Source organism: Pseudomassariella vexata, assembly GCF_002105095.1.
Source record: "Pseudomassariella vexata strain CBS 129021 chromosome Unknown BCR38scaffold_9, whole genome shotgun sequence".
Classification (NCBI taxonomy): Eukaryota; Fungi; Ascomycota; class Sordariomycetes; order Amphisphaeriales; family Pseudomassariaceae; genus Pseudomassariella; species Pseudomassariella vexata.
Window position 1 is genome coordinate 1,982,620 of NW_024467964.1, and position 26,593 is coordinate 2,009,212.

Here is a 26,593-nt window from a genome sequence, read left to right on the forward strand (position 1 = left end):
GCACCCATAGAAACAGTCGTCACCGCATGCCACTCGAAGTTCCGATAATAGCATCGGGGATGTCATGGACTACGTATCCTCTACCAAAAGGAGAATACCTAGGCGCCCAGTTTCTTCCCCCTCCCCAAACAGTCCACAATTGGGGACCCCTGCCTTGCCTGCTTTCACATAGTGCAAGCACTGATGTCGAGCCAAGGCTAATAGTGGTTTGACAGAGCTTCCATCCCAGTTCGTCCCAGCTAGGAAATGTGCTGCGAAGTGCAAACGAACTCCCCCATGCCGAACCCACCTGAGCTCCTCCAACCAGTTCAACGGATTCCATCTTACTAGACAGCGAGTACCGACTATATATTTGGCAGGCTTGGCATCGTCCGACGATGTATCAGACGCAACTTGGCAGTGGACTAGTGTGCCACTCATCTTCTCCCTTCTCAGATGGGTACGCCAGGGATGGCTTGAGTGGTTATACTCCTCTGTATGATCAGGATCCCTTGCGAGTTCTCCAGAAATTAGTCTGAACCCAAGATGGTAACAAACGGGAGCTTGACTGTCTTAAGAATTCGTCCCCGGCCTCGTTGGGCCCGTGTCTAAAACGTGCAACTATTTTTGAGTAGAGGGGGCCTCTCACAACGACCAATACTTCTCTCCTCCTGCTTGCAAGCCAATATCATGAAATTTCTGTTGTTGTAGCCGTTAACTTCCTTCATTTCCTGTCGGCTTCAATCTGCATATTACTTACTTCTATCCCAGTAGAACTGTTGCGTACGCCCTGGTGGCTATTATTTACCCACAAAGGCCAGGTGCTATAATTATATTCATATTCACATTCAGCATGTCAGAACGATCTTGCCCCGTGTCCGGCTCTGCTGGTGGGAGATGCCCAGCGGGTATGCATGGCCTGCCCAGCGCAAAAGGAAGTACCAAAGGCAGCCGTATCGGTCCAAGAGGTTGTTCCTTTTCAGGCTTTACTCAGCCAGGAGACGTTCGCACAGCATTTAATGTGAGTTTATCCTGCCGCCAAGTCATGGGCTACTGATACTTACGCCGCCCAGATCCCCAACGGTGTTGAGACGGAAGACTGGCTACGACTCAGAGAACGCAAGGCCATCAACGAAATATTGTACTCTGATATCCCCACAATAAAGGAACTGAACGAAACGACAGACATCGACGGTCTCACGGCCAATGAACATGACTTGCTAGCCGTCGCCTTGGGCGCACCCGCTCGACAGGTAATCATCCGAGCTGAAGAGGTTGGGCCACAATCCGGCTGGCGCGATGGGTGGCTATCAGCAGAATACGGCTTCGTGCCTCCGGACCCGGACGAGACGGTCAACGCCTTGGCCAATACACCCGGCCGAGTCTGGTCGGACTTGTGCGAGAGAATGCCCGGGTGTGTCTCCCGAGGTCGTGTGCGGGAATCCGTTGCCGCCTTGCCATTAATCGAAGGTACCGAGGACGTCATCCCGGACGATGCTCTCTGGGCTGCTCTTGTCGCCCTGGGTCTTCTGTGTTCCATCTATCGATACGAGGACAAGCACGACGGACACGAAGGCGTCAGTATGGGCGCCAAGATGGATAAGCCCAAAGTCGAAATGAGCGACGATATCCTAGAAGAAGTGAAGGGGATCCCCAAGACCATTGGTCTTCCTTACGTCCAAATTTCAAAGCGTATGGGCAGGCCGCTTCCCCACTTGACGTTTGTCGACCAGTCTTCGTACAACGTCAGGATCAGGGATCCGAAATCAGTTTATCCATACGTCGGCCGCTTCGACAACATGGATTTGCGATGGCCCATGTTTGGCGACCAGTCCGAGATTGCTTTCTTGAAGGGTTGCGCCGATACTTCAGGTAAGCAAGCTGTGCAATCCTGGTCAAGGAGTAAACACCCCCCCACTGACAGTTTTTCTAGCCTCTTTCCAGCACGGCCCAGATGCCATTGCCAGCTGCCAAGAGCATGTAATGAACCGCAACGTGGAGGGCCTATTGCGTGAAATGATTCGATTGAAGGAGATTCTTGAACGCATGCCGGCCGCTTTCCACACCATCTCGCCAAATCCTAGCTCCGGCGAGAACTTCGTCAGCGCTGACGAATGGGTACGGTGGGCCAAGTTTTCTGCCCCTCTGTCCAAGCGATGCCCTGCCTCGTCTGGACTCCAATTCCCCCCTTACCTCCTAATGGACGCCTTCCTAGGCCGCAAAAAGTATGGCTCTTTCTTAGGAGCCGAAGGCATTCATTTGCGAGCATGGCAACCATCCAACCTGCGTGCCTTCATTGCCGCAGTTGAGTACCACTACAGTGTTCCCGAGTTCGTCGCCAAGTCGGGTGACCCTCGATTGATGGGCGTATTCGACGGAATCGTTGAGGCTTACACGGGCGAAAGAGGTTTCATGGGCGTCCACCGCTACAAAGTGTTTGGAATCCTCGAAGTGGCAGCCAAGACTGGCCGTACAGAGACCAACGGTGCCTCTGGCCAGGCGGGCGCCAAGCAACGTCCGTGGGAGGAAACCCATAAGCAATTCTCCGAGGCCATGAAGGAGAGACTTGAGCCTTACCGCGGCAACATTGCCGTGGAACCGCACCAGATGCGAGGAACTTTCGAGGAATGCCGGTATAAGACGAGAATCCTCAGCCGGTCTTTTGTCGACAACGACGTCGATCGATCTATTAGCATGGTCACACTAGACATTCAAGATACGGGCATAACATTCCAGCCTGGTGACAGACTGGCCATCATGCCTCTGAACACGTGGGAAGAGTGTGCCAAGGTTGCCCTCGCTCTGGGCTTCGAGGACATGCTAGATACCCCCATCAGTCTCAACCAGAAGTGGAGTAGATTCGCCGAGCACCTAGGATCCGTCTCAAGGAAAGCCGTTCCGAAGCTATCCATCAGAGACATCATGCGACGGGGTCATCTGGCCCCGTTGACGCAGGAACTCGTGCTCAAGGTTCACCACATGCTCAGAGCATCATCCAATGTGGTGCTGCAAGTACTTGCAACCGACGAATGGCCTGTCCGCGGATCTCTTGGTGACCTGCTGCAGGCTGCTGTTGCGGACACTCCATCACACGTCTGGGATCAGGCATTCGACCTGACAGGGTCCCTCGGCTGGCTTGGAGATCTGATAGATGTGGAAATACCCCGAACATACTCCATCTCCAGCTATCCCGATGAGCTGCTTCCCAGCACCGTCGACTTGACCATATCCAGGGCCGAATACGATGTGTGCTCAACATTCGCAGGGCAGGACCTGATCAAGCGAAGTGGCGTGAGCAGCGGCTTTCTCAACCCTCCCGTCACTTCCAGCGAGGAGCTGATGCCGATCGAGGAGGAGATCCTGGTTGGCGTTTCGCGTCCCGTCGCTTTCCAGCTGCCGCTTGATGGCGCTGCTCCCTGTGCCTTCTTCGCCGGTGGTAGTGGAATCGCACCATTCCGCAGCTTCTGGCAGTCGCGTATCGGCCGCACTGTGGGTCGGAACATTCTGTACCTCGGAGTGCAATCCAGGGAGAAGTTCTGCTATGAGCAGGAGCTCAGAGAGTACGTCAACAATGGCCAGATGGAGGTCCACACTGCATTCTCTCGCGACAGCCGTGGTCTGGTATATGACAGATATTCCAAGGACTTAGTTGAGAAGAATATCCCACCCCGGTACATTGACACCCTTATTGCCGAGCAGGGCGAGACAGTTTGTGATCTCGTCATGAGTAAAAAGCAGGGCGGTCTCGGTGGATACCTCTACATTTGCGGCAGTGTGTCGGTATTTGACTCTGTCATGGCGGGTCTTCGCAAGGCTATCTACAACCACAGGTTCGTACACACATACTTGTTCCCTAACAACGGCCGCTTACTAAAGTGAAACAGAACTGCTACGATGGAATCCACCGATGTCATCATCAATTCGGCCTTTGCTGAGAGACGCATTATGCTGGACGTCTTCATGACACCCAAGCCCCTTCCTTGCAACCTCCCCACTATCCCCCAGTCGCAGCTTGCCCTCCACACGGGTCATCGTCCCGACTCTCGCATGTGGATCGGCGTCCATGGGAAAGTTTACGACATCACCGACTTCTGCCCCATGCACCCCGGTGGCACCCTCATCATCAAGTCGAATGCCGGTGTTGACTGTTCGCGATCATTCGACAATCTTGCACATACCAACAACCCCGAGGTGGCAAGTTTGCTGACCAAGTACTTCATTGGCCACCTAACGCCGAAGCCCGATTACCACGGCATCGACGAGCTCAGCGGACTCTATGACATGTGGCTCGACTACACGCGCACTGTGGTCGAGACGTTGGTCGCTCATCAGTTCGAGATGAATAAATTGATGGGCAACGACATGGGCACTTCAATTGACTCATCTACCATGTGGTTCCAGGGCAGCATGATCAGCGTCAAGGGTGTGCGGTCCTTCTACCAATATCAGTCTCGACTCTTGCAAGGTGGCTTCAGTGCCATGTTCGGACCTAAGTTCCAAGAGTTGATCTTGAAGCTGTCCTTCAGCTTGGCCAATAGTGCACCTGATGGTGCGTCAACTCGTCTGCCCGATGTCCTCGGCGTCATTGGTCGAGCCAAGACCTCGGAAGACGCTATCAATACATCGAAGCAGGTATCGCTAATTGGCGAGTTCATTCGTGACAGTGAAAGCGCACGATTCCACGAGAGAGGTATCATGAGCTACGCAAGCAAGTCTGTCGAGCTCGACATTGCTCTCTTGGAAGACATCAGACAGGAGGCATGCTATGGTATGGACGCCTTCGATTCCATCTCGGAACTCGATGACTCCACCGGGAACCAAGCCGTCGTGGCTATTTCCACATTCCTGATGCAGGTCCTGGAGCGCATGGCGAAGCGTCTCGAGATATTCTACTCCAACCTGGCGCAGCACTCCATTTACAAGCCAGAGATTGAGCGCAACCCTGCCCGGAGTCGCTGGCATCTCCTGCGCCAACGCATCCGCGACGGCAGCTTCTTCATCCTCACTCAGGACACCGTCCTGGGTGCAGCCCCATCATACATGCCCCAGAAGGCGCAGAACACGGTCGATTTCGACCGCGTCATCTCGCAGATTCAACAGACGCTCACCAATGTGCCCAAGCCGGGCCGCGCGACACCAACTCCTCGTATGGATCTGAACCAGATGCACACCGCGCGTACGCAACAACCCAAGCACGGCGCCTCCGCCTTCGAGTCTCACGAAAACGCCACGGCCCTGGGCAATATGTCTTCGTTCGTCGACAAGAACATGCGTGCCATCCGGCGCCTCAGCAAAATGCCACCCATGCCCATCAGCTTGGAGGCCCTAGCCAACCACCCATCTGTCACGGGCATTCAAGCCCAGCCCGACACCATTACCCCGCCGTCGAGCCGTGGGTCCAGTCGCTCACCGAACCGCATACCCATGGGCCATACTGGCGTCTACCCAAGGTCCCACTCCCCACCCCTAACTGCCAACGAGGCCATGTCCGCCTACGGCTTCAACCGCCGAATGGACAACCACGGCCACTCCTTGTCTTCGCATCAGAGCATGCAGCATCATCACTACCCTGCCACGCCGCCTCTCGATCCCGCATCCGCCATCAACTCCATGATGGGCAAGCTCAACGTGCGGCCCCGCGCCAACGCTAGTCGGGCTACGACGCCAGTTAATATGATGGGCCACAGCCAATCCGTGCGGTCGAGCAGCGCCGATGGAAGGGCCAGGGCGATGCACATGCGTCAATTGTCCGCGGGACAGCCGTTCGCTATGGTCCCGGGGCAGCAGCAGTCCTCCCGGACGAGGTCGGCGACCAGTACGAGTGGGGGGTCGTTGAGGACGTTTAGGCTTGTGCAACAGGCCGCGCAGGGACATCATCATGTTCAGAAGGTCACTCCTACGTTTTGATGAGTGTGATGGTCAAGTGGTGTGTTTGCATGTCTAAATCACAGGGTCCAGTCATGTCCTGTAGATGAAATTCCTTCTCACGTCTTGCATTGTTTGTTCTGAGCTACCCGGCGTTTTCTCTTTTTTGGTTTCTTTTTCTTTGTATTTGCACGTAGCTGCCACTTTCCAGGAGAAAACCAGTTTCGAGCTTAAAATGAAGACTTCCGGTCACAATGGTTGTTTGCTTTTGGGAACGGGGTCAATCATTCGTTTGGCTATAGAGAAAAGAAAAAGATGATCAAGGTTAAACATTCTTCCGATCGCTTCGTGTATTTTAGATTGTCGGCTCTCTATGCTTATATACATACGTATGTTTTCAGCTCCATGATTCTACTGCTTGTGTCAAGTGTTCAAATTGCCAAAGAAGCATGAAGTCCTTCGGGAAATCCGGAGTCGTGTATCCCACATGTCAGAGCCCTGGCATCATCAATGAAGTTTCCCAACTCGTGAGGCTGGCACCGCAATGGAGATTTCGGCACAACAGTTGAACAGTTCAGCCAAGCTACCTGCGACCAAACCCCTAGCCTCTGAACTCCTGATTCATCCTGCAGATCACTTCTTATGCAATGCACCATTTGTATGTCCACCAGCAGCACTACAGCCCCATCCCACCCCCCACACCGCCGGTTGTTCCATTCTTTTAAGGAAGAATAAAAACAGAACCAGGATTGTCTCATTAGGTAACCCAGTGTGATTTTATGATGTACATTGTTCCGTTTACTCGAAAGCCCCGCTGGCGATCAAGCTGTTTTCTTTTCCTCTCCTTTTCTTTTTTCCTGGTCAGGTTTTTCTTCCTTTGGGGGAAGGGGGAGGTTTCCAGCCAGGACGACAAACCCCGCCGATTGTGAACAGCATCTTATCTGGGGCAGGGCCCTTCATAGGATGGATGTCTCACCAGAGTTTGCACCCTCAAGGTGTCAACCCTGATGCCAGCATCGTAATCACGTAGCAACGAGGTGAGCTTCGTCAAAGATAAAACGATTAGGTATACCAAAAGAGCCACATTCACAAGTCTTTCTCAACTGAATATTACACTTAAATGCGGTTCATCAAGTTGTAGTTTTTGTTAACACATATAATGCAAGCTTTGCTGTGCCCAGGGATGCGTATCATGCATACAGTCGGCACTGCCCAAAAAATCCTGCTGCAAATAGCTTTCATTCCGTATCCCAATCTCTCCCCATGGGCCAACTTGCGAACGGCAAAACGCTAGTTTCATCCCTCGGGCACAGGGGGGAGTATCCTAATCCATATACATTGGGTCACCACTGCCTACGCCCGAGACGACCGGGTTGTAGTCGCCACTGGTCATTACACGGCCCCCGCGCTGGTTGTGGGCTTGCATTGCGGCGGCATTCATGTTCATGGGTCGGTTCATGTTCATCCTTTGGTTGCCGCCCATGTTGCCAGCACCATTCATGGCGAAACGGGCATCGTTGTTGGCGGCTAACCGCTGTTGAGCGTGTTGCCTCGTCTGCGGTACTTCCGCCTGCTGCTGTTGGGGTGGCTTGACTACGATGGGCGTGCTGATGGGCGCAAGACTGTCGTCCTCCTCCATTTCGGCATCGGCATCGGCATCTTGGTCACTTCCTTCGTCGTTGACAGAAGTTGATGTTGTTGTAGCTGTTGTGGTAGATCTCGAGTCGTTTGACGGACCTTGCGTGGTGGGTGGTATTATTTGTCTTGGTTGGGGCGGTTGTGTCTTGGATAATGGTTTAGGTTGAGTTTGTGCCACTGGGGTCGGTGTCGTCGTGGCTGGTGTCGTTGTTGCTGGTTGCTCCAATGGCCGCTGGGCATTCATGCCGGCAGCCCCTCTAGAAGCCACGATGACATTCTTCCACCGTTCAATAGCGCGGGAGACCAGGGCACCAAGGTCCAGATGACGATCGTCTATGTTTAGACCGAGACCGTGCACACCCTTTACGCCAAATTCCAAGCAGTATGACACGAGGGATTGGTCAAAGGGGACAGTGGTTGGTGGCATTATCCTAAACTCTCTGGGTTGCTGCAAGTGGTTGAGCTGGTCGATCTGAGACTTGAGGTTGACATTGTCCTGCTTCATGGCATGCTGCGCCTCCTTCAGCTTCTCTATTTCCTTTTGTCTCCGGCCAACGCTCCTGGCCAACTCTAGACTCCAAAGTTCGGTTCTTCTCTGCACAGGCAGCTGTTCCCACACCTGGTATGTGGACTGCAAGTGTTCGTCGACTTGCTTCTCGAGCATGGCAGCAGCCTTCTCAGCTTTCTGGACACTTTCTCGCAAATCATTAGGTACGTGTGTGTGGGTGGGCGGGTACGGAACGTCTTCGGTGGAAGCCGTGGTAGCGGCGGCGCAAGCTACTCTCCATTTCCTGAATTCTTCCTCGAACCACATCCGCAGAGCCTCAAACTGCTTCTGCGCGGGCGGCTGTATTGACCATGACGTAGATGTGGGATGGGGAGTCGAGGAAAACAAAGTGGGAGGCGCTTGGAGACATTGCAGTGTGAGGGCAGGGAAATCGAGGGAGAGGGGATCGAAGTCGAAGGGGAGGGAATTCATGTCGATTTGCTGCCTGCAATCACACTCTAGATTAGCGCCATGGGCAAAATTATTTTTGAGATGGTAGACTGACTTTGCTGCCCTCCATGAACTAAGCAGTTCCCTCAGGGCCAACTCGGCTGCCCTCGCCGTATCGACAGCATCCGTGAGCTTCTGCCGGGCGTCCAGTTGCTGTCTCTGGGCCACCCGGGTGGGCGCCCGTTGTTGTGTTTGCGCACTTGCTCTTCTGGCTTGCCCCGGCTGCTGTTGGCTCATGTTCTCATCCCAGCTCTCCGCATTGGCCGTGGGTATGTCATTAATCACACCTGTCGCTTCCCAACTGGTATGAAAGGGGTACTTGGGCGTCTGGTCCACGACGTATTGGCCCTCTCTGGGGATCGAGGGCCGCTTCAGGCTGGATCCTGGTGCCGGGCTCTTGGCCGTCGTCGTTGACGCAGTCGGAGTCCCGGGGACGGACGAATCCCGCCGCGCGAGAGATCCTCGCGGCTGTCTCCTCGTGATGCTCCCACGCATCTTGCGGATCTGGTCGACATCGTGCACGCCATCGGCAGGCTTGGGGTTTTTCTCTTTAATGTACAGGTCCAAATGTCTTCCAAGCGACGACGAGGTAAACGCTTGGCTACAGAATGGGCAGTTCCTATCCTTGGGTGCACTCGACTTGCCAGCTCCCGGGGACTGGTCGTTTCCCGCATTGTTTCCACCCGCGTCGGACATGACTGGGACTATGTCAACCAAATCTTCCGCCGGGTCGACGTTTTGGGGGGTGAATCGATCGAGGGAACCGCCGGGGCGTTACTCGAGGTTCAGGAGACACAGGGTCGAAGGGGCCGGGCAATGCCTCCCAAGAAGCGCTCCATCCGGCTGCAGCTGCGGTCTCCTTCCTTCTTACTCACCCTCGCCTGCACATCCGCTACCTGGGCCAAAACGAAGGATTCCGGTATATTTACAATTCGCAGGGAAAGAACAGAGTTTGATCTGGTAACGGGCGCAAACCAAGACGAAAATGCAAAAACGCAGACGCAGACGTAGACGCGTAGGTCTACGGCCGGGCAGTCAGGCAGTCCACGACTTTTTCTTTTTGGCAATCAGCACTTCTGAGAAATATGAGTTGATCCAGGGGCTAGATGGACTGGGATTAGTGCCACCCAACTTTAAACTCCGTGTCTCCGTCCCTCCGTAGCTGTTGGCTCTGGGCCGCCCGAGTGGAGAGCTCTAAGTTGGAGACGTTGCAACCTTCCTTACCTTCTTTTCCTTTCCCCAATCCAACCGTAGAGCCAATCTCCTTACACCGTAGCCCGGCTGCACCAGCAATACGCCCAGTGCAGTGCAGGCTGCAAATTTCGCCATGTAATATCTGGACATATTTTCCTAGCGAGAGAGGGAATACCGCGCGGTAAGGGGAGCGCCGAGGCGGAGCCCAAAAATGTGACCTGGTTTTATTACTACTGCGCACTTTCCTAATCAAAAGTCCAGGGGGCACCCCACGATGGAGAGTGCTCGTTACCAGCCGGGCTTTTTGGGTCAACTCGGCCAGCTAGCTAGATACTCTTTACATTAAGCTATACACGTGAACTTCTCGAGACGTGCTTGTATAGAGAAAAAACAAAAAAACACAGGAGCAGCTAAAGGCTCCTGGCTCTCGTCTTCCCAAGCATCTGTGATCTCCCGCTGCAAACTGCTCGCTTGCGGGTGCAACTCCCAAGGCCCCTATTCCGAAATACTTTGCATGCCATTAAAAAGTATCCAGTGCTAAACCTCGCATCGGTGTGTCACCGCAGTCGTTGTAACATTGAAATGCCCTTTTGGGCGATTGCGAGGGGTGTGGCATTTGATGGAAACGCGGAACAGGGGGAGCTTGCCGCGCTGATCGCCCACGCTGGGTCCCGTCCCTTCGCCCGTCCAATGGACAAGGAAGCCATGGCCGCGCTGCGAAAAGAGCTGATAGGCAGCAAAACACAGCATAACATAACACTGCAACTGCCAACAGGGAAACTGGAAGCGGGTTCGATCCGAGCTGAGGTGGCAGGTGCGCTTGATTGACAATCGAAAAACCTCCCCAGTGATTGATAGCTTTGGAGCATTCGCACAGATAGGTGGTAGCCAATGTCAGATTCTACAAGTCTCAACAGTCCCGATCCAATGGCTGAAGTGCGAATGAGTCGCGTGGTACTTCAAACTACACCGGAGGTACCTGAGCCTCTATTACGGTCAATTCCACTGTCGGATGGGCTCAAGCCAACCAAAGTGCATCGTTGTATCCTGTTACGACATTGTGACGAAGTCTGCTCACGCTGGGATGGCACAATCCTTCTCTGCATGATAAAGTGGTCGAAGCATGATTCTGAGCATATTGGCCCGTACGAGACATCAAATGGCGATTGATGATGTCGTCGACGGAGGCAGCAGCCAGACCCGGTTGTTCCGTCCAGCAACTTGTTGTCATATTCCACTTTGATTTGTGACCCGAATTACACAGACAACGCGAGATCGGTCATATCCTCCGAGCAAACCCATACGGCATCCCCGTCTCGGCGGCTTATAAAAACGATGCGCCTTGGCCTTATTGACTAGGTAGGCACTGGTGGGCCATTCTCTCCCATGCTATTTTTATATATTTCTTCTTTCCACGGATGGAAGGCAATGCAGCGAGCAAGACACTCCCTCCCAGTGGGGCAGCAGCTCCATCTACCCCCTTTCGCCGTGCAGATCGTTACTGCGTATTCGAATTGTTGTAATCTCGTCTCTGCAGAGTAACACCTCTCAGACCTGCATATACATTGGACCTACAGCCTGAAAGACACAGTCTGAGACCTGAAGGCCAACACCGCAAACCATGTTTATGCCACGCGAGGATTCCCACGACATTTCCAACCCCCTTGATTCCTATAGAACCGACCAGGGATGCGACTCGCACGGTAGGTAGTATTCATGCTACCTTCAGCCGTCATTGCGAGGCCGTTTAACGCCTCAGCACGTTCAAATCAATGTGGAAGGTCGGCTGAAGGAAGGGTGACGTGTCGCAACTTTTTGCAGCAAGCATGTGCAGCTCCATATTGGTGACTTGTCCTACTGCTTTAGGACATGTGGCTGCGAAAACATTTTCCATGAGCAATGAACGGCACGTCTTCCGCGACGGGAACCTACAGCTGCAGTATACGGCAGGTTGGAAGCTCGGCGCTGCCGGACTCACAACCAAGTGTGCGAAGAAGCTTGCCACTGACGGTTGATCCCAAAGATTCCTTCTAGAAAATATGTGTAGCTCATGAGGCAACTCACATGGAAAGGTCAAGGGGCTCGGGAAGCAGAAGAGTCGAATAAGGCACAAACGCAAGTCACGGGCTCCTCTGACTAGATACCAAGTACTAGGCGATATGTCTTTTCGTATTTGAGAACGATGAAGACTCGGTGTCTCTGGTTCTTTCTTCTGGTCTTGCAGAGATTGTGTGCGTGCCTATTTGGCCAAGGGAAGCTCAATGGCAGGAACAACATGACGGGGTTCATTCAGCAGTGCCCAAAATACTCGCAGATATGAGCTCACCATTATTGGCGGTTCATCACCACTTCAAGTGAATGAGTGCCTTCCCTGCGCCTTGAATGCACATTTCAACGGCGTGGTGAGGGACGCGAGCCATTCGTGGACCTTATATGGACGGATAATAGAGGGTGTTGTTGTGTCAAGAGGACAACGAGCAGACTTGTTCCCGCACAGAGATTTAAGGTTTCATGTAGAAAATGTTGGCCTTTCCTGCTCGGTCTATAGGTGACTTCACGATAGGTTGGTGCCATGATCATAGCCAGATTGTTCGAGCGTGTTTCGCCAAATGGACAACGACGATGTCCAACAATTTGAACCCGGAAAATGTGGCTAGTAAGCTGGTCAAGCCACTGCACCAGCCTCTTCAATTTACTATAGTACTATCATGGACAGTTTGAGGGTCCAAGCTCCACGCGTTCTGGTCAACCAGCGCTCGGAGCCTCCGCATTTTGAGAAGTCGACGCGCCGCGAGGTTCAATGTTGAGTTTCGTTCGTCGCGACAACTATCCTGACACGGCGTATTCTGTCAATCCACCTCTCGTCACCATCCTACAGTAGGATTTCTGCCGGCACATACCATAAAAGATGCCTCCAGGTTGGTACATGTATCCTTCTCGCGACGCAATGCAGCATCAGTGAAACTTCTCGTATCACCGCCATCACACTCTAACATGTCCGCCACTCGCAATGTCCATCCGGCCATTGACCATTATCAACCGAGTCTCAAGCGCCGTTTCTGGTGCATAGAGAGCTAACATCGGGGACCCTGCAGCAATTAGTGACGACGAGATGTCGGATGGCGGCGACGGTAAAGCCCTTGTGCGCACAAACGCTAAACGCGACACGAAGACAACCACAGTCGAGTACGATGAAGAGGAGCATGTGCCTGTGATCAAAGGCGATGTGCCGGATGGAGACGGAGGCGATAACTTGGAAGACGAGGAGGAAGATGACGAGGATTTGGAGCCGGACGAGTACATAATCCAACAGGCGGACTGTCTGTAGACTTGGGGTTGACGTATACGCAGATTTGTCGTAGAGAGCATCGTGGGTCATGTAGTCCAAAATGTGAGTCAAGGCGAAATGCATCTCTACGATAGTGCAGCTGTTGACAAGTGTTTCTGCAGGGCATCATTAAGTACAAGGTCAAGTGGGAAGGCTACGAGAAGAAATCTGATCAGACATGGGAGGAAGAAGACAACCTCAAGTGAGCCCATTTGCCCTGTAGCTCCGACATGGACATCGTGAACACACGCGATTGACAAGGCTGAACAGAGAAAACGCCACGGTGGTTCTCGACGAGTACCTCGAGAAGGTTGGCGGTCGGGATGCTATTCTAAAGGAGAGCAAGGCCGCCGTGACGGGCAAGAAGCGCGCCCGTCCCGCATCCAACACTCCCAACAACGGTACCAAGCGCACAAAGCGCACCGGCAGCCACCCTGCCTCAACAACTCCCCCAGCAAGCGTGAGTGAGAAGAAGTGGAAGGCGCCTGCTGGATCCTGGGAAGACGAGGTCGAGTCGATCGACGCTTGCCACGACGAGCAATCAGGCAAGTTAGTGGTGTATCTGACGTGGAAAAACGGCCAAAAGACACAGCACGACACCAAGGTCGTATACACGCGGTGCCCTCAAAAGGTCGTTATCGCCCTCGACACCCATTGCCCTCCAGTGTTCCATTATGCTAACACCCTTGCAGATGCTTCAATTTTACGAGCGTCACGTCAAAATTGTGAAGACAACCATTGACGCCGATGAATAACGCCATGACTAGCTGTAGGTCTAGGTTGGATGCCTTTTGCGCTGTTTTTTATTTTTTTATTTTTCTTCTCCCAGTCAGGTTGAGTCTCAGATTTGGTATGGAGCCACTGGAGTTGACAAAAGGCTTAGGAATACTTCTCTGAGCAAATATGGATATCCGGACTTGTAATATATACACGTGACACGATGCACCAGGAAAATGCTCATAACCATTGGCGCATTCAACGATATGGTTTGAGATCCAGCCAGATTACGCATTGGCTCAGTTTGTTTCCCATGTTGCGGCTGACAGAGTGACATGGCAGCGAACCACTTCGAAGGTTTGTACTAGACTTCCGACCTCTTATAGTCGATGCTATGCGACGGGACTAGCCCTAGAAGCTAGCTGAAACAACCGACTTGAAGGCGAGCTGCAACCTGATAACGACTTGGGAGCAAACGTCAGCTCCGCCTTCAGGCACATTGCCTGTAACAAGCCTGTCGATTCCCATCTCCAAACAACAGGATCGCATGCGAGTGGGCCGAGGGACCCTGTTTGCTGCATGAATACCAAAAAACCACATCGTTCGTGCCTGACAAGCATCGTCAATTGGACGAGGCTGGACGAGTCCATGGTGACTAGGACCCCACTGAAAAAGGTGCCGACGCCAATGAGCCGGGCCACCGCACCAGACTAGACCGAGTGAACCCTGCAGAGCTTTTCTCCAACCACCGCCTTTGGGGGTCTTCGTGGCAGCATCCTTGCAGCCAGCCTTGCACTTTAAAAAGTGAGCTCGCCAGCCTCGCTATTTACGAGCGATTAATGGCGGGGCAACCCTGCGTATTAGTAGCTGTCCGCCCGCAGCTGCTGTGCTGCAGGTGAACTTGCTTTGCTTTACGAACTTACTTTGCTTGATCATACAATTGAATCAATCCACTTGCCATATTCACTCGAAAGAACGGGAGTTTGACGATATTTCACGAGAGATTCAGATTGGTATCGGTTCAATTATCTACATAATCGGTGCACATTACCTTTATCCACATCAGTTCTCCACACGCCAGCCCGCCCGCCAGCCACCTTCGTGATAGCTTCAGACCTCGTTGGGCTGAGACGGAATTGAACTGGTAAGTTTTTTTTTCGCAGGACAGGAAGAAACGCAAGACAACTCCAATGACTAATCCCCAGTGCAGAGAACCAGATCCACGTTGCAACAAGTCCAGTCGCGCCCTCAAGCCAACCGCCGCCAATCTGCCCATCAGCTTTGCCGCATTCCTCATTCACCACCACTTCCCCCTACCCTTGCGCGTCTCTTGCGCACGCATTCCTCACGAAAACCGCAGCCATGAAGAGAAACGACGTCATCGCTGTCATCATCATCGTGCTCTTCATCCTGCTGGCCCTCATCGCCTTCGGCATCTACCGCCTCGTCCACATGGCCCGCCACCAGGGCACCATCACGTCCGCGAGCAGTACTGAGACCAGTGACGACATAGTGTAGTTTATATGCAGTTTCTCTTCCGATTTGGTGGGGGGCGGGCATTATGTTGCCCCATTCCCCCCTACGATGGCACCGACGGATTTTTGTTTTCATTGACAAACGGGAGAGTTAGCCGCCGCTGCTGCTATCCTCCCTGCTTGTAGGGAGGCTAGACGGATTTTCCAAGTTGCAACGACCACAACCTGGTCGTTCGCGAAGATGGATCGGGCGAGTTGGGTATATAACGGGAAACTCGGAAACGACAAATATCGTGGGACAGGTGCGTTTGCCGGGCATCTTCAGGGATTATCATTAGTATTTCATGTCATTAGCATTTGGGAATCGGCGTTCAGGGGTATATTGCCGCCTTACGGACGAGGAACGTGGCAGGCTTGGGAAGATAGGGATTTCGATGGATGATGAAGGGGCATGAGTTGCTCTGAGCAAAGACTGAACGCGAAAAAGCAAGGCGATGCTAGATAGACTAGTTGGGTAATGAGTTATGTAGATAAGGTGAAATGAAAATACGACTGGTCCCAACTTTTAACCAAAATCCCTTAGATTTCATGCTTTTGTGCCTTTCACTCGATCACCAAGCATTCTGCGAGTCAATGACTCGACCCAAGGGTAGACAAGGGACATGATTTGGCTCGCCAAATTGATGTGGACTAATTGGGTTGGACACCACGTCTGATTCCCAATTGGATACCATTCACACGGCAGGTGATCAGCAGCTAAGAAGTATAAACCGGAGGAAAATTGTACTGGGCTGTTCAAAGCCGCCTTGAATGCAGTGAATTAGTAGGTGCATCGTGAGTATTAAGACCCACCTACTCTAATCGCACAAGAGGTATGGACATTAGAAAGTACCATGTTTTCGGATCCAAGCCCTCGCAAGTAGGGGTGGGAATGAAGAAACTCGTAACTCCTGTGCAATACGTGTACTGAATGAACCATCTGCCTAAACTCCATGTAATGCGTGTACTTTGTCATGTTCGCCCCGATACCTGGTCTAATTCCTCCCACGTTCGTACCCTGAAGCGCAAAACAGTCGCCTGTGCAACTGTTGATGAGGACGTAAGGTCCAGCAGACGACCACGATTGACGCCTTAATTCCAGCCTCGTCCATTCATCAGATGTGATATTTCTTTGGAGTTCCGTAAAACAATTCTCGCTCGTGCATCCCTCGACAATGAGAGGAATGAAGAACGTCGTGTAGCCAAGGGTCTCGCGTGTTATTGTTCAGGCCGTATCCTCACATCGACCACTCTCTTCCATATACCTCTCGTCTTGGCAATATGATCAAAATTTGGGGTAGTCATTCGTACTCTTCTCCACATCGAGTATTGTGCCAGGAATGGTACTCAGGCACACTATGCTCATGTGTTGGTAGATGTTTGAGTCCCGGTCAGCCCTGTGGGCGTGATCTCCTCGGAGGTCGAGTCATCATTTATTTCCCGAGGAGCAAGGGTGGGTCTGGTCCGGCGTTCGAACCAGCCACCACGCTCCCAGTGACCCTGGACGTAGAGGCAACTGTTTCGTGTTTCATCTTCGAAGATTCCAGTCAGTAATGTATGCAGTCTTTTGAAGTCAACTGGTTTCAGAATCCAGCCATCGAAACCGGCATTCACATATATCGACTTCTCTCGTTCCAAAAGAGACGCAGACACAGCAAAAATTGGCACTCTTCCGTGGCGTGAGGCCAACGGCGAGAGTCCTACGTGTTTGTCCGATTTTTCAAGGGCTCGAATCATTTTCGTGCTCGCTAGCCCGTCAACTATCGGCATCTGCAAGATGAAGTCAGTTACCACTGGTTCGACTGTACGAATGTGCTACTGACCTGCATGTCCATCAAGATAACATCAAAATCTTTGGATTTTCCACCATAAACAGCTGCACAATCCTCGCCATTCACGGCGTGGGTGACATGGTGGCCAGCTTTCTCGAGGCGTTTTCGTAAAATCTTCATATTGATTGGATCGTCCTCAGCGATAAGAACCTGGAGTTCCCCTGACGACCCAGGCGCTTGATGGTTTGGCGTTCTGCTTGTGCCATCGTGTGGTGTCGACTTGCTTGACCTGTCGAGAATTTCGAATAACACCCGAGATGAAGGTGAAGGTTGGGGCATGGTGGGTTGGTCGGCGTAGTCGTCGGGCATTTTGATAGGTTTAATGGGGGTTTTGGTGTCCTGGACATAGGTAAACCCTACCGGTAAATTTGCATTTGTAGTCGTGGACGGCGGCGTCGTACACCTTCGAGGAATGTGAGGGCGGTCAGCAGTGTTGAGTCCTTCTGATTTTGGCGGGCGTTTCGTAGTCATAGAAGCTAGCGACCTCACACTAGAGGCTAGGTTGTTGCTAGCTACGTGTTTCTTGTCCACGGACCCTTGCCGCTGAAGCGATACTGCTTGCGACTCCGGCTCGCCAATCGAGAGGGGGGTCTGAATGGCATCGATCAACCGGTCGGCATCACTCTTATTGCTACCGCCACTGACTTTACTACTTGTGCTTTTAAGACTGTTGACACTAACGGTCTCGTCAAAGCTCTTCGCTTTCGTCAGACCGTGAGGCGGATTGGTGTGGAATGTAGACCCTCCACGATCAACCAGCATAACCTCCCCGATGTCCGGAAGTGGCAATGTCCTTGTCACTGACGCAGAACTGGAGTGCGAGCTCTCTAGATGCTTACTTGAAAGCCCAGCATCGAAATTCTCGATGGCATCTTTGCTCGGTAGGTCGAATGGGACTTGGATGACAAACCGAGATCCTATACCCTCTTCCGACTTCAACCGCAGCTGGCCCTCCATGTTACGCACGATCCTGGCTACGACGGCCAAGCCAAGGCCCAAGGTGCGCGACTCGCCCGTGTGCTCTTCTTCGTCATCCATTGTAGAGTCGTCCATGTTATCTGTGGAAACTTGTTCCAGATCTCGGAATAAAGCATCTAGTTTTTCGTCACTCATGCCCCGACCGGTGTCTTCGACGGCTATTTCGATCCGGATCTTGGATTCTACCACTTCTACAACATAGCATTCCACCCGTACGAATCCCTTAGTCGTATGTTGGACAGCATTGGCCGTCACGTTGGCAATCGCCTGTCGCACCCGACGATGGTCACCATGGACAAAATGAGGGAGGCCTTGGTGCTCAATAACTTCGTATCCAATGCCCTTCCGCTTCGCATCCACCTTGAAAGGGTCCGTGGCCTCCCGAAAACATATTGGCAAGTCCATGACCTCATCTTTGATCAATTCTTGTCCTTCCTCTGTGTTGGTCAAATCCAGCAAATCATTGATGACGTAGATCAAGGATTTCGAAGCTGAATGAGACTTTGCAAGATTGTCTCGAGTCTCTTGGTCCAGGGTGCCTTCCAGTGCAATTTCCAAGTAGTTGATGATAGCATTCAGTGGGGTGCGAACTTCGTGGGCGGAATTTGCTAAGAGCAGCCTAGTCAGACGACTACTTTGCAAAGCTGCTTCTTTCTGCCTCCAAACCTCGATGAATTTGCCTGGAACGCGTTAGTATTTGCAATATGTATTTTCTGTGGACGTGAGTGACTGCATGACATACCGTAAACCAAACATAGCACCGCGGCCGTCTCGATCTGCTCCTCAGACCATTCTCTACATTTGCCAAGCACGGTTTCGTGCCAAACCTGGAAACTGGACCGCGGCTCCAAATAGTTAGAGGTGCCCTCTCGAACGATTTTTTCGTACGGGTTTCCTGCCCATTTGACTTCTTTGACCTGACCTTTTCGGAAAAGAACAATGAAATCTTGGCCCCCAACGCTGAGGGGCACGTACAATAGACCAGCAATTACGGTAAAGCCCGGTGGGTAGCTCAAATCAGGAAAATCTTCGGTAATGTCTTGTGTTGTCATCACCGACGTAAACTTTCTCATGCGCAGATACTCCAACATGGCGAGAGCTTCTTGTGACTGCTCAAGCTTTCCTAGTATCTTCGTTTCGCCTTTGATCGACAGCATACCAAAATCGGCATCGAAAAGCTTCAACAGGTCTTCCGAGGACGCGATAATATAACCGGAAGGATTCTTGTCGGTCGGCACGGTATTTATAAGCTTTCTCGCCTGTAGCCGTGATGCATACGACAGGCGTTCTATATTCCTGGAAGCTGTATCACCGATCAGGCGGCACATCTTTCGAATGGGAAAGGCGACCCGCATGCCTCTACGTCCATATGAATGGCAAGCAATCAGACCCCAGAGCTCATTGAAAGCATTGATCGAGATAGACATGGAGGCGCGGACAGCCATGTTGCCAAGATATTTGAGGTGGATCGGTGACATAGCGCGCAGATATGCGTGGCTAAGATCCAGCGGTCGTTCCAAGTCTTCGACGGTGCGACAGACGATCCTGGATGATTCCAAATCCCGATCGTAAAGCAGACGAACCTTGTTGAGTTTGTATAGATCTCTCGCTTGCTTGGGAATATCGGAAGCAGGGAAATGCAGGCCCTTGTATAGGTCTCGAGTCTGAGCTGGATCGACAAGTTCGGTGACGACTTTGCCGTTGAAGGCCGAGTCGAACTGATATACCATGACACGGTGAAAGCCCGTCAATTCCTTGACAATGCCGACGAGGATCTTTAGGAACTTTTCCAGGTTTGAGGCAGAAGCTAACTGTTCCTGTACTTGAGACATGATGTCGAAAACCTGCATGGCACCTGCTTCTCCCCGTTTCTTTCGTGCGCTTCTGAGCACTCTGAGAGGCTTGCTGTTTACTTCAGTGCTCTCGTTGAACTCCTCCAAGGTTGGATTTTGGTACAAGGTGTCTTCGGGGGCTGACGGAGTTAACTCATCCGCTGGTCTCAAGGGATGCGCATGATCATCTTCTAATTCAAATTCACAGAGTACAAGATCTGGATGGGATGAAGGAATATGCATGGCGCACCAGAGCTTAGTGGTTGTGCTCTTCGGTGGTCTCATGGATATGCTGAAAACTTCGGGTCCGTTGCTAGCAGGATCAGCGTCTTCGTCACGTATGAAGTCGATGTGGTCGAGCAGATTATCTGCTTGCTCCTCGGTAAAAATGTCCAAGAAATTCTCAAGCCGAAAGAGCTGCTGCGGGGAGTAGCCAATTATCGCCCTGGAGTTTTCGCTCGTCAGGCGAACAGTAAAACAGCCGTCGTTCTCTTCTCTCAGGGCAACCAGCAGTCCGAAACCCTGCACCGCGCCTGGTGTTTGTATCGGCTCGTCCTCGCAACGCTGTAAAGTACCGTCTCTGCCAGTGATGACCGCATGGCCGTCATCCGTCATAACGTGTTTGAATCGAACGGCGAACAGGTTCTCGTTAGGTGCCCCCGGTGTCCTGTATCCGGTAGGGCTATCTGGCAAGTTCCCGAAGGCATGGAGCGAAGAGTTGTCACCCATCGTGTCCGAGACTAATGACCTTTCTGACGTCTGGTCACTGACAAGTGACGCGGAGCTGAGCACCTTGGGGTCCAGCGGTGGGCTCCCAATAGAAGCCATTGTGCTCTTCCTTTGGGCCCAGGCTCTTTCTCTGCCCTTTGGAGACGTCGATGAAGCGGCAGTGGAAGGGGCCACTGTGTCGGCATGCCTCATGATATGCTGGGACATATCGCTTTCTATGCGTGGGTTGACCGGTCGATGGCGCCCGTCCCAAGTGGTCTCATGACGAGGGAAGTACTCATGCTCCCCTGAGTTGCGCGGCATCCAAGGAGTTGGCTGTGACTGATTCACACTGATGACTGATCGAATTGGGTAAACTCGATCTCCCGGGTCAGCAGTTGAACCGCCGCTTCCATGACCGAGCTGGCGATCAGAACTCGCACTCCACGACGAGGGCGCACCCGACGAGGGTACGATAGGCCCGTCATGACTCATGCCAAGGTTGAAATTTACGGCGCCCGGCGGCAAAGAAGTGGGTTTGGCCGAGGGAGTCACCGCGTGGTCGTCCTCGTTTTGGTCGTCCTCGTAGAATGCAGATGCGGCACTCTGTCCATCGTGGTCGTCGCTGTTGTCGTCGGCCGATTCTATGGGTGACGGAGAGACCGACAGCTCATTTTCGATTTGATCCAGTGTGGTCAGCAGAGAGGGTGGTGGTGATGGTGACAGCTGTTGTGAAGGCTGATGTTGCTCTGCATCTGCTGGGTTGGTTTCTGGTTGCGATTCTGGGTGGGTTTGGATCTCTTGTTGCTGTAGGTGATGATCGGTCGACTCCTGCTTTGACTCCATCGATGCTAAGCCTGGGGAACGGCTGGGCGACTTAGAAGTCTTGGTTTCCTTGCTCCCTAAGAATTTTGACTCAGCAGGCGGACCTCTAGGGACCTTGCGTACGTCGCCAGTTTACCCGTCTCGCCCAAAAGTACGATCTGGGCCAGACGTGCGATTGCGGGGATCGTTCTACGTAAGGATGGGGAACTTGGGGTCAATTTTAGAGTTGCAGCAGTAGCAGCAGTAACTGAAGCCAAAAGAATAGTGTAGCAGGCCGCGGTCAGGTGAACTAATCGAGCCAGACAGCCCAGATCGATTAGAGCTCGAAATTGAATCAATGGGTCGGCAGTCAGGTCGAAACCGGAAACTCTCTGGTGGGCGCTCGACGAGATGTGGGAGCTTAAAGCCCAGCAAACGACATATGAATATGAAGGAGTGGTGGCGATGAACAATAAAACGGACGTCCAGTCTCTCGGCCGTTGAAATGCCAGCTAACCCTGGTCAAATTGGAGTGAGGATTCCCTCAAGCTGCAAATGCTATTCGCAAAACAAAAAAAAAAGGCTCGTCAAGATGTGATTCAATGTTTCCAGCGGTTGGCGGCCCATTAGCTACGTTGAATGCAATTTGGTCGTGAAGGGTCGGAGGCCGCTGGGGCTGGTTTACTCAACTTCTAAAGTTGCTAAACTGACGAAAGTACAGGAGCTGAACTGGTTTCCCGGGGGGCAAAATGGTTAATTTGGACAGAGCATTAGGTGGCAAATATCATTAGTCTATCGATGCCCGCTATCCTGTGGAATAAGCGATGTAGCGCAGCTTGCCCGCATACCTTGCGCTTCATTCTTGGGCTTAGAAGTATGCTGGTCTCTGCTCCACCGTTGGGACCCAGTGGGGCCACGACGATGCCTTCTCGAGCTGTCGTCTGTTAAGGAAAAAAAAAAAGCGCCTCTAAGGTGTTTTGAAGCGAAAAGCGCTGAAACTGTGACATAATCATTTACGGCACGAGAAACTACTTCTTTTGACTCCCTCTTGCCACTTTCAACGAGGTTTTAGGTGACCACAAGCCGCCATCGTTGGCCGCGAGCGTGGCCGTCTCTAGTGTAAGTTCTCTAATAAAATCGGCCTCCTAGCTGAACTGCCAAGTCTATCCCATCATACATTAGTCTGCAAGATTGTCGTCCTAAAGAGAGGCGCACCTAATGCGGTTATCGATGATCTTGACATCTATGATTGACAGATCTGATCAATACGCTGGGATGACCCGCAGAATAATTTCCAAATAGCAACCGCGATGCAGAAGCGCGACACCAAATCCAGTCTTACCAAACACCTACGAACAACAGCCATCCAAATAAGACGGAGTTTGTTCTTCGAGTGAGGCAACCTGCCGGTATCAGACGCCTTCCTGAGAAGTACCGAGCGTAGTCAGACAAGCACTCCTATTTTCGGCATTCAGAATTCAACTCATGGGCAGCTGGTCGGATTACGGACGATTTTCCTCAAATCGTGATATTGCCACTGGAACGACCGATGATGGGGTTCTCGAAAGACCGTATTCCGATGCCGTTACCGGGTTGCCAAGCTGAGGCTGAGTTCAAAACTTGAGTAGCCTTGGGAGACTGCCCGGGCATTCCCGGTTATTTACACAATAAGCATTCGCACCTTCGGCTCAAGTCAAGGCAGTTGTGGGCTTGGGGCAAGGTCGAGGCAAGGCAACACTGTCGCTGGGCTATATTGGTGCTTAAGTGCATAACACAATTCCGAGATACAATCAGTCATTTGGGCATGAACCTGGCAAAGACGCAAAGCTCGTATGAAAATCATTCGCCTTTGGTTTTGACCTAGAGGGCTAGAAGCGCCCATTTGACTGTCCTGGTTTTCCAACCAAGGGTACCCCAGGTTATGTTCCACCCGCTTTGGCGAAACAACACCTTGGACTTTCCTGGTTCTTGAGATTTTTTTCATGTCGTTAACATATTGGGCTCAAATTGTCTGCTCAACGTCATCAGCCCAATTCTTCTTGACTAACCCCTGTTGTGGTACTCTACACGGTTTGTTGTACCGGTGTTTTCCTAGGTTCAAGCCCGTCTCTGAGCCACAAATAGTATGCATCAGCTGCCTCTCTGGGAACTGGCGTCAATGCATGAACTGCACATTGGGCTTCCACGATCGTTGATGGGAATGATCGCTTGGTTGACAAGCTGCCGTGACCAAATGCTGCTGGAGCAAGGCTTATGGAGCCAAAGACCCTTATCGTTGCTGATCAGTGCGTATGCTATCCGTCAAGAAAAACTGATCTTACTATTGGAAATAATTCATTTGTGGCCCTCAGCACGTATTCAAGAAAATCAGTCGCACTACGGGTATTGCTGCATCAATCACCGAAGGGAAGCCCCTGACTGATGTGCCTGCTCCACCCTGGCTGACCTTCCCATCATCCCTTCTGCACAAGGACCCTGGGCGGAATCTGCATGCGATTTCTGGATGGCAATTCTCTTTGGCCATTACTGCCGAAACAGCGCAACGCCCCAATTCCTGATTTTCGCTGGCGTCATACCGCTTGGGGTAGGAAATCGACTACTCCAAGCTCGTGACGGGGTCACCCAAAAACTCTAAAGGAGTGGATGCTCCTTGTTGGCCTAGGGCAATTCAGCATTTTGACTATTTGAATGTTGTGTAAGAAAATGCCAGCATCATGGGGCATGGTCAAGCTGACCTTTTCATACCAAGTCAATCGTCCAGAATGCATGGTGCCTCAACCTCAGCCACAAAAAAGTTTCATCTCAAGCTCGGATCTGAAACCCCTAGTCACAGCTAGTTTTCTCTGTGATATGTCATTAGCCACGGGAATCCAACAACCACCCATGATTGCATGATGCAATGTATGACATCGTTGTGGCTGAAATTCCTCATCATAGTGTCATAGTTAGACCCCTGAACGGTTCATTCCAGGACTAGGAAAACAAAGCTACATCGGCCGGTTGCACGACGTTCCGGTAAGTGGGTTGGTTCGAGACTTCTTAAGTACTTGCATATAGTAAGCCAAAAGGCAGTCAGCCCCCAAAGCCGCGCTTTTTTAATTTAGAGTCTTGGGCGCATGTGTGAATAAGGCACAAGAGCTGAAAGCCAAAGAAATATTCAGTTTCCTCTCGTTGGTTGGTCTCTGCTTATGCAATGCATTGCGAATTTGGGGTTTTGACACATGTTCTATGTATTCGTCCCTTTCCGGCAACGAGTACATAACTTAGAAGCGACGCTAACTGATTGAGGCAACGTTGGATCGAGTTTCATGCCGCTCTTGCCTCGATGAAGTATGGAGATGACTCAGGATCTGGGGAATAAACAGATGCGGCGTGCATTGATACGAATTGGGAGGTGACATGGGAAATTAGGGTTCAGTAGATAGACGCAGTACTGAGGCAAAGGAGGAGATATTGGTTCAGGATGTAGCGAATCAACAGTCTGACTGCTCACATAGTTATTCATCTCCAGGTCTAACGAGGTCAGTCATGAATTTCTATTGGTGAACTCGGTTATATGGCGTTTATGACATCTTCAGAATCCATCCAACTGAGGGTGGAACACCGTTGGCAAAGCTACTCTAGTTCATACAGTTGTTTTAATAGTAAGTTGATAAGTTCATTAGATGTGCATAGGCTTGCTATATCTATTGATGTGAAATCTTAGGTCCAAAACTCCCTCCTCTCTGTTAGGTTCGGTCTATATTATATTTACGTCCCAGTCCAACTAGAGGCAATTCAAGGCGCATATACGTATAACGGACATACAGCTCAATAATTCGAGCATCGTGGATGCTCTCACGATCAAAACCAATCCTGTACCCAGGCGAGTCCGCTGCGACCGAAGTCATGACAGTTCAAGTACCAGACGTAGCGGGCCGAAGAGTCGCGTCAAGGCATAATTATTGTTCATCGTAGGTGGACAGATAGTCCGGTTCATAAAAACGATTACGGTAGACTGTCGTGGTGCTTGTTTCGTTGTGGTTGTGTGGGTTCGTGGTTTGTGAGAGGATAGTGACAAGAACGGCATTCATAAGCCCTTGCCATCCAGGGGAAAGCGTAATGTTTATGGTATTATTTGAGTGTTGATTATTATACAACAGTTTGATCCTGAACATAGTCCCAACTCGAAATAGAACCTTTCAGTTGAATATCAGGACATTGTTCTGCAGGGGGTTCGAACCTCTTTGTCGCTAGTATGAAGCAAGTCGCCAGCTTCCTCAGTCTGCCTAGACAAACCAACATTTAGACTGTGTCTTCATAAGATTTCGAACTCCCGTAAATCCGAACTTCGTCGATTTGCATGCTAGACTTTATGCACAAATTACCGTAGTTCTAAGCCACTTAAAAGGGAAGCACAAAACGGACCCATTGTGAATTACCATTTTTAACAGATTAAACCTAGAAATATAATAATAATAATATTAAATACGCCGTAGGTGTTAACCCTCGGTACCTCTACAAGTACTCCCTTAAGGGGCTATAGATGATATAGCGGGCCCTTAAGCCGCGTCGGGCGGTTATACAGGTAAACTTGTAGCCAAATGACTACTAAACCTCCTGTCCCTCCCTAAGTCTGTGCTACAACCCCTGCCTGAACTACCGATAAGTGTGGTAATGTGGCACTTAAATTCGTCCTCAGGGGTGGGATGCTGCTGATGTGCAGAAGATGCTCGACTATTTTTTTGTCGCGACAAGTCGTAGTATCTGCTAATTGGGGTTCTCGTCGAGCGTATACATCTCAACCATACGCTCAAGTGGATAGACCGTAACGTGGTCAGACGCTCGCAAGAATCGCGGCGAGAGGGCGTGCTGCGCGCCTTCTATCGTGAGGGGACGGGTTCGCCGACGAGCGTTATCGGAAAGGCGAGGTCCGATAAGGGGTCGGATTAACGATTCGAATTCTGGACCGGCTGTCGAGTTATATTCCGCCGACGTAGTGCTTGACGGTCGACTGGCTAGGATGCTCGTAATCCTAAACTGCACCAATCTCCCTATTATCGCTAGGTAGGCGAAGTCAACAAGGTGGGCAGCGCGCCGTAAGGGTTGACTAAACCCCCTTGTGTGTCAGCTGCGGGATTCGAACCCGCGACTCGTCACCGACCCAAGTGGGCGAGGCTCAAATCGGGACTTATCTACCAGCGAAGTGACCAACTACACCAGCCGAC

General features: G+C 51.7%; 5 protein-coding genes and 1 non-coding gene across 6 annotated transcripts; 3 read left to right on the forward strand and 3 right to left on the reverse strand.

The window, feature by feature from the left end:
- Positions 1–832: 832 nt before the first annotated feature.
- On the forward strand, positions 833–5,886 carry BCR38DRAFT_347045 (sulfite reductase flavo protein alpha-component; the record flags this gene model as incomplete). Its single annotated transcript, XM_040856303.1, has 4 exons — positions 833–1,000; positions 1,053–1,851; positions 1,913–3,809; positions 3,864–5,886. The coding sequence occupies 4 exons, from the start codon at positions 833–835 to the stop codon at positions 5,884–5,886; spliced, it is 4,887 nt and encodes a 1,628-aa protein (XP_040714441.1).
- Positions 5,887–7,168: 1,282 nt separating this feature from the next.
- On the reverse strand, positions 7,169–9,175 carry BCR38DRAFT_346878 (uncharacterized protein; the record flags this gene model as incomplete). Its single annotated transcript, XM_040856288.1, has 2 exons — positions 7,169–8,474; positions 8,535–9,175. 2 exons carry the CDS (start codon positions 9,173–9,175, stop codon positions 7,169–7,171), a joined length of 1,947 nt encoding a protein of 648 aa, XP_040714442.1.
- Positions 9,176–10,255: 1,080 nt separating this feature from the next.
- BCR38DRAFT_411005 (uncharacterized protein) lies at positions 10,256–10,843 on the forward strand (the record flags this gene model as incomplete). The annotated part of the gene is made up of 2 exons (XM_040858532.1): positions 10,256–10,487; positions 10,572–10,843. The coding sequence occupies 2 exons, from the start codon at positions 10,256–10,258 to the stop codon at positions 10,841–10,843; spliced, it is 504 nt and encodes a 167-aa protein (XP_040714443.1).
- Positions 10,844–12,791: 1,948 nt separating this feature from the next.
- Positions 12,792–13,933, forward strand: BCR38DRAFT_243615 (chromo domain-like protein). Its single transcript, XM_040854414.1, has 5 exons — positions 12,792–12,970; positions 13,036–13,064; positions 13,124–13,203; positions 13,272–13,632; positions 13,694–13,933. Exons 1-5 carry the CDS (start codon positions 12,898–12,900, stop codon positions 13,754–13,756), a joined length of 606 nt encoding a protein of 201 aa, XP_040714444.1. The 5' UTR covers positions 12,792–12,897; the 3' UTR covers positions 13,757–13,933.
- A 2,661-nt stretch (positions 13,934–16,594) lies between these two features.
- BCR38DRAFT_346251 (uncharacterized protein) lies at positions 16,595–21,077 on the reverse strand (the record flags this gene model as incomplete). Its single annotated transcript, XM_040856244.1, has 3 exons — positions 16,595–17,002; positions 17,056–18,722; positions 18,785–21,077. The coding sequence occupies 3 exons, from the start codon at positions 21,075–21,077 to the stop codon at positions 16,595–16,597; spliced, it is 4,368 nt and encodes a 1,455-aa protein (XP_040714445.1).
- Positions 21,078–26,490: 5,413 nt separating this feature from the next.
- BCR38DRAFT_t222 lies at positions 26,491–26,593 on the reverse strand. The gene has a single exon. It is a non-coding gene; the product is annotated as a tRNA-Thr (tRNA).